This window comes from Kryptolebias marmoratus, linkage group LG6 (genome assembly GCF_001649575.2).
Source record: "Kryptolebias marmoratus isolate JLee-2015 linkage group LG6, ASM164957v2, whole genome shotgun sequence".
Lineage (NCBI taxonomy): Eukaryota > Metazoa > Chordata > Actinopteri > Cyprinodontiformes > Rivulidae > Kryptolebias > Kryptolebias marmoratus.
In genome coordinates this window covers 9,552,029-9,559,898 of record NC_051435.1, presented here as the reverse complement: position 1 = coordinate 9,559,898, position 7,870 = coordinate 9,552,029, and the positions used below count along the sequence as shown (strand labels likewise).

At 37.5% G+C, this 7,870-nt stretch overlaps 1 protein-coding gene across 1 annotated transcript in view; it reads right to left on the bottom strand.

Annotated features, from left to right (window-relative positions):
• Positions 1-2,259: 2,259 nt before the first annotated feature.
• si:dkeyp-118h9.7 (sacsin) overlaps positions 2,260-7,870 on the bottom strand; it is an 11,006-nt gene continuing 5,395 nt past the window's right edge. Inside the window, exon 8 of the mRNA XM_037976194.1 lies at positions 2,260-7,869. Within this exon, the coding sequence (XP_037832122.1) occupies positions 3,528-7,869 (4,342 nt within the window). The 3' untranslated portion in view covers positions 2,260-3,527. The remainder of the gene's footprint in view (position 7,870) is intronic.

Genomic DNA, 7,870 nt, shown 5'->3' with positions numbered 1-7,870 from the left:
TTTTAACGGCACAAACCTGCACAAACGGAGCACTAACCATTCAGACTATTTGCTGGATTTTTGGACGTGGGTGGGGTGTCAGCTTCACACAGCTAACGAAACTTACAGGAGAAAATCCTCCACGGTTCATTACGGGCCGTTAATTCATCACTCTGACAGCATAACCCGCTTGTCTCTCGCTGGGATCACGCCCACACACATCCTCGTCTACATTTCTTACATGATGTTTGAACGGGCTTCGTTTCAGTTCAGACAGAAATATTTCTGTTTGGTTCACAAGTTTTGTCTGACGCGCGCAGATCGAGGCCCTGTGTCCGCAAAAGGAAACAAGGATCAGATGTTATAAAAGATCTATAATTATAACTGAGAACACGGAGAGGCTGATGAGATGAACAAATAATAATGGGTCACGTGCGCTCAAATCTACCTGCAGCCGAGAGTTGGCACAAGGTATGGCAAGCTGTTTTACCATATAATCAAACCACTACTGTTTTAGGTTTCAATAATGCCATTAATGAACCACAATATCCTGGTCAAAATCACTTTATTTGAAATAAAGGTTATCCACAATTACAATATTACCAGTAGACATTAAAAGTTACATTTTTATCGTAGTAAAAACATAACCAAAAATGTACATACAAGCAACTGCAAGTTGAGCAGCAGAAATTATTTTTAGCAAAAAAATTTCTCAAATTACCTGCCTCAGACATGAAAATTATACATAGTAAATCATTTTTTAATATATTAAAATTGAGGCTCAAAGCTTTATTGGATGTATTAAGATAGAATATGCGTTTTAGCTTCTTTTACTTTTTTGTTCCGGAGAACAACACAAAGTGGATTCTGAGTGAGTGAGTGACACAAAACTAATAATAAAAAGAAAGTTTATGAAATAAATAACAAGCTTTATCTTAAAGAATACACAAAGAATGTGTAGTCTTGAACATTTCTTAGGATTTGAGTTATTTTTTGAGTCTCTTTTGTAGTAAGGTTATTTTTTTAGGTTTCTGTAGTTGTTTTATTTCTCATTACTTCTGTGTGTAGTTTCACAGTTTAAGTTGTTGTAAAGTTGCTGCTCCCTGTACTCTGTGTCCCTGTTATTACTCACCTGTCCTCAGCTTTACTAGTTCTTCTTCTTCAATGGCGGCTCGCAAACAACTTATAGGTGCATACCGCCACCTACAGTTTTACTAGTTTGCCTGCCACACCTGTCTACACCCGTCCCAAGTTTGTAGTCAGTCACCTGTGTCCACTTTCCAATCACCACCTGTCTTTAAAACCTGTCCATCTTCTTCACTTACTCACTGTTTCGTTTTTACAGATATGTACTGTACCGTCTTCCTCGTGTTGCCAGCGATTGATTTGGACGTTTTTGCTCTTTATTTATTTGCTGCCATGTCAGCCCTTTGGTTTTTGTTCTTTAAAATAAATCACTCCCTTATTTCTACAAATATGAGTCTGCATTCTGGGTTTATTTCACTCCAACCTGACAAACATTTACCTTTTTCTATAATTATTTGTGGTAAAACTTGACACGACTCTCTAAACAAACTCTAGTCAAGACTTCTTCAACAGTGTCTTTCTGTTTGCCCCTCCCCAATAAAGCTCAGACTGGTGAAGAACCTGGACATCAGCGGTTATATGTACATCTCTCCCATCTCACCTGCTGAAGCCTGGAACTCCTTCCGAGTGCTCACAGGGGTCTTGGTGGTCTCTGTGTTCTCCTTCGTCACGGTCTGCTCTTGGTAGATTTACATATGTCCCTCCCATATATCTTCCATCTCCTAATGATGGATTTAACTGAATTCCTGCGGATGTTTAGGACCCTGGAAATCTTTCTGTATCCATTCCAACTTGTAATTTTCAATAATTTTTTCTCTGAGTTGAATTAGGACAGTCATTTCAAAGGGGGTGAATATTTATGCAAGTACTTATTTTACATGAAATGTTTTTATGTAATTGGTATTACTCCATATAAATTTAGTTTCACTTTAATAATGTGAGGTTTTATATATATATATATATTATTTATTTGCTTAAAAAGGCCCATTTATAGTAATCATGACTGATTTAGGACAGCAATAAAAGCAGAAAACATCAATTTACCTATAGAATTAGGAAACAGTAAATCAAGAGTAGTGCCAAGGACATTTATCTGATCCTAAATAAGACTTATCTGAAAAGTGACAAAATACATTTAATTCACAAAATACATTCACAGCAGGAATCTTATATTAAACAGATGACAAACTGGTGTTTCAGTTTTTGCTTTTGCAATATTTATTTAATTCAAAGGTGAGCAGAAGTAAAAATGTAACAAAAACTGTTTGTGAAAACAAATATTCCAGCACATATTTCTGCATTTGTATATTAATAACATAATTTTACTGATTGGTCATTGTTACAGGCTGGATTTAAAAAAAAAAACTAAAGAACAACTATCATTTTATTGTCGATTGATTTTACTGTTTTTTAATAAGTTGTCAAAAATGCACGACGAACTAATTTAATAAAAACTCCAAATATTCCAGAGGAATGTCAGTAAATATATTGTTACTCTGAAAACATTTTGCTGTGATGGACCTGATGTCAAGGACAATGTTGTAATAAATGTTCAAGAAATATTTTGCATACAAGAAAGATAAATCTAGGGATAAGTTAAGAAATTGAAAACAAAATAACTTTGTTAAATCACAAGCTTAAAGTATATAAAATAATGCAGGAAATAGTTAGTCCATGCCAAATTAGTGAAAACTGTTAACACAACAAGCAAAAAAAATCACTTGTATTTTCTAAACAATAAAAGTAAAAATAAAGTGAGTGAACTCACTGCAAACTTCATGAAAAAGAAATATGAAAAAAAAGAAGTAAAATACAAAACTAATGATGTTGCATAATCAATGACAATGCAAAAATAAAACTGAACTTTCATGATGATTATAATACTACATACAGTTCTTCATTGAGTATAAAGATTATTAAACAATGGGAATGTTGTACACTGACTCAGGTTGTTTTTTGTAAGACAACATTTCCATTTTTACATCAAAGCCACAGATTATTTTAGAAATTATTATGGAATTAGTTACTTTTGTAAAGCATAAACCAAAACATACTATACACTGACTACACTGGTCCACAAAGAGTCATAAATGTATTTAACATTTTCAAAAATGCTTTCATATTTACAGTTTCAAAAGTAATTTATGGAGTAATTATCAGTCTCAGATGCACAGTTATAATAAAAACAAAGATGGAAAAGTTTTTCTTTCCACAGTTTCACCATGTTCACTGTTTTTATTGATTTTCAATGCTGCACAATAGATATTAAGAGTTTACCACATCAAATAAAAAAAATGTGTATTATGCCATGGATTCTGTAATTCTTTGATTCTAGTGCAATTTGAAAGATAAAATGAAAGCTAGTAAAAGGGTGATGCATGGAATAACAAAAAATTAAGTGGCAGTGATATAAATGACTTGCATACATTTTTTTGTGCGGAACAATTTGACTGACTGCCCATTTAGTTTACATATGCCTCTATTTTACTGAGCAGCTCAGAGGCCTTGTTCAGTGCTAACATTTCATTTTCTGACCTGAACTGTCCATTAGGAATGTGAGGATAGGGATGGTAATTGGGGTATTGAGTCTTTTTGGCGTCCACTCCCAGTGCCTTCAGATCCTCCACAATTCGAGGCAGGTCTCTCAGCTGAGGGTGGTAGTGTGACACCTTTGCTGCAGTAGTTGAAATTGTGCTGCTGGGGGAGTGACGGCCATTACGTTTGTACTCTGCAGCAAAGAGAGCTTTTTCCACTGCTTGATGGACTTTAAAGAGACACCACTCTGTGCTTTTTCCACCTGTGTCTTCTTGGGCTGCGTCAAGATCGCAGCGAGCCTGTTTATACCAGCGCTGGGCCTCCTCTTTGTTTGGCTTTGGAATATTTGTGTTATGGAAACCCCTAAAGAATCTTTCTCGACCTCTTCTGTGATGCCTGGCCTCTTGATCCCAGTGCTGGTAGAAGTCTGTGTAACTTGAAGAGCCGCTGGAATAAGAGGAGTTTGTTGCTTTACATTTGCCCTTGGTGAGCTCATCAATGCGATTATGCAAATATTTAAATGCTTCTGTGGCAAGTTGAAGGCAGTCAGGGTTTTTGTCAGGATGCCATTTGAGGTACAGTCTCCTGATGCCTTTCCGCCTTTCCTCTTCAGGAAAACTCCAGATCTCATTCAGACATTTGTCAATCTCCTTCTTAGCTTCATCTAAAGAGCTTGGTAGGGAATTTGGTGAGGGTTGGGAAGAACGTGGTTCAGCTCCTACATGTGTCTCCAGCTCCATGGAGGATGTGCTTGTCTTCTGATCTACTTTGAGCTTCTTTTCCTGTTTAAACTGATGACCAGGTTCACTTGGCTCATCCTCTCTACCCTTAGGTTTTGGCTTCTTTTCTCGTTTAAACTGATATAAGTCAAGATGAGTGACTTCAACTGGCTCATCCTCTCCAATATCAATTTTGTATCTCTTGGACAATCTTCCAGAGGGCTCAGGAAGCTCTTCAACAATAACTGCATGAATGTACTTGTTGTTGATACTGTAGCCAACGTATTCCCCCTCTTCAAAGTTATTAAGAAACCCCATGTCTAATGAATCATGCCATTCATCTGGAATGTCTGTCCCAGGGTCTGGTGGATTGAGAAAGATGCTTTCAGTTTCAGCACTGTCACGGATTTGATTCTTAGCCAGAGTTTTCTGAACATCCTGCAGATCATCACACATAAGAAGTTGTCCAAGCACTGGGAGGTGAACTGATGATATCCCATGATCTAAAAGAACGTTGATCTCCTTTGTCAAAATCATGTTAACTTCAAATAACACTTTAGGTGTTATGTCATCATTGTGCTTTAGGTAAAAGGTACAACCTTGTTGTTCTCGTTTGACGAAAACATCAGTTTCCCTGGTAGTTTGATTTAGCGGCTGGGTGTCCAGCCACAGCATTGTTTCTAAAGTTTCACAGCAAACAATCTGAATGCTGCCAAAAATCTTCTCACACATCTCATTTTCTTCTTCTTCTGTTATTTGACCCTGAGACTGCTCTCTGAGAAGGCAAATTAATCCATGCCTGAATGCTCCTGAAGAGAGATGTTTATCAAACCATCCACTAAAGTCACAACCATTCCCAAGTTCACAAAGCTGCATGTGTGGTTCCACCATTTTCTCCTCTGTGATCTCAGACAACATTTTAGGTCGAAATTTCTGAGGCAACAGCTGCACCAGTCGATGATGCTCATAAATGTCTTTGCCCAAATGACATTTACTGAGTTTCTCAAGCAACAAGAACTTGTCCTCCAGAGCTTCTTCCACCCTTTTAGTCTCAAACACTGTGTCATTGTAGTAGAGGGAACATGATGGGTACAACTTTCCATCTACTGCAGGAAGATACAAAGTTTGAACATCAGCAGTGAAGACCTGCTTTTCTTGAGTTTTGATTAAGTGAAACAACTGCTGAACTGCTCGTTTCACAGTCTTCTGTTGGTTTGCATTCAGTTGTTGTTTATCACAGGAATCTTCGTACACAGCTGCCAGGACATTACAGTAATGCACTGCAGTGGCTTCCTTCTTTACACCAATCTTCTTGAAGAACTCTGCATACAAGGCATCTTCTGAGGAAGTTTTGTACAAATATGGTCTGAACTCAAGGTCATCATCAAGTGAAAGACACACATCACCAGCTTTAAAAAGTGCTGTGTCTTTTTCAACCAAGATAACAGGAAGACCGGCCAGTTTCTTTTCATCAAAGCCATTAGCTTGCAGGTAGGCATAAGCACGTCGAAACACTTTGGCACGGGTTTTGATCAGCGGATCAGTTTTACACGGTGACTGACAGATGTTTCTCATGTTGCTGATCACACATTGTGAGGGTGGTTGGTCATGAGCTCCTGCATTTTTCATCATTTTTAAAAGATTCTGAGAGAAATAAACTGGTAGATGTATAATTGGCATTGAAGACCAAATCAACTCCTGATGGTTAGGATCTCCATCGATCAGAGATCCTCTGATTTGAACAGTAGTGTTTGCTGCAGCATATTGTTGGTGGTAGCTGCAAAGATCTGTTTTAATCTTAACTGGAAAAATTAACTTGATGTCAGCAATGCTCCTTAGCAAGCTTTCGTTTTTGTCATTGATCACTTTCCTCAAAGCTTGTCTGAAAAGCAAATCTGATTTCTGTTGCAGCTCATCATCTTTCCTGTTTCCTTTTGCTTCTGATTCTAGTTGGGTTGCAAAATTGATTATGTCATCTGTTGACACATCATGTTTCATTCCAAGTTCTCTGATTAGCTTTCTTGCTTCTGTTCGTCTGTTTTGATTTTCTGCACACAAGTCTGTCCAAAATTTCTCTGGCACAAATTTTTCTTGGGGCACCATTTTCTTGTAAAGCTCAACATGATCATCGAAAAAGTATGATGCCATCTCCAGTCTTCCTTGACAACTGTGAATCAATTTCACTGACTTCATTGTTGATATGACATTGTCTTTGTACTGTGAAAACTGATAGTCATGTTGTAGGATCAGTAACAGCTTGAGGCAGTCAAGAGTCTCTTTCTCTGTAAGTCTGTGTACAGCAGGCAAAATGAACTTCATGAAATAGTCCAAATCCTTCAGGATTTTAATTTTTAATAATTCTGAAAGAGCAACATTTTCTGAGTTGTATTTGAGAAAAAGGCTGTTGCTGCTGGACAGGGTGAATAAGTCTGGAAATGTCACTGAACAGCTGCTGTTGAGGACTAATACCTCCTTATGTCCATCAATCCGTACTCGTTTGCCAAGTGTTGTTTCAAATATTGGTAAGGACTTTAACTTCTTCACAAAATCTTGACGATTTTCACACTTGGATACTCCAGACTGCAGGAAGTTTTGAAATTCTTTCATATCATCATTCGAAAGGTGAGAAAACTTTGAGTGGTTGATGTTGCAGACCTGGCTCAACACTGCACTTCTGTCATTCACATCCATTAGTTTAGTGTGTAGTGCTGGAGATCGATGAAAGCTTGCTTTTGAAAAGAACACATTATCAAGCTTCATAAAACCAAGCTTGAACAGGATATTTGATATGTCCTTTTCTGATGCAGCTGGAATGACACTTGACATCTCTTTCATTGTTTGTAGGAGCTGCTTGTTGTTTAAATTTGGACACACAACAGGAAGAATACTGCAGTCACTGAAAAGATTCTTCACATCACTTATTGTCAGACTTCCTTCCGCAGCACTAGATGTTTCCTGTGGAATTTCACTTGTAATGAACCTCCAAAGTAATTCCAACCACTTCAACATCGTTTTATCTGGGACATGATGGCCACTATCTGGGTCAACTGCACAGCTCTGAAGAAGATGCTGAATTATTGGTTGCAGGTATTCCATTGCACTGGGAAGTGTCACTTTCTGAACAAAGTTCAAATTTTGCAGAAGATCAATGTGAGCTCCATAAATTTCATAATCTGCAAAATTTTCTTTATAGCCGAAGAAAATGTTTTCATATCTTGAAATCAACTTTGGAGTGTCAGAGTTAAATGGTCTCAAAATCTTATCTTTTGTGAGAAGAAGTGGAAGTCCATTCAGCAAAGTGGCCTCATTTTCTGCATTTTTTATCAACTGTGGATCATTCAGACAAAAGTTCAGGAGTTCTGAACATCTTGTTTCATCTCTGATCAAAGTCTCAGTTATAGGCAAGGGTAAATCCTCATCTGTTTGTGTTGGATCATTCAGAGGTTTTGCTTGCAGGAAAGTACGCACAGAGGCAGGAGTGACATTTTTCACTTTAACTCCAGCAGATCTAAATCCATTCCAAATCTCACACATGTTTGCAAAGGCAGGAA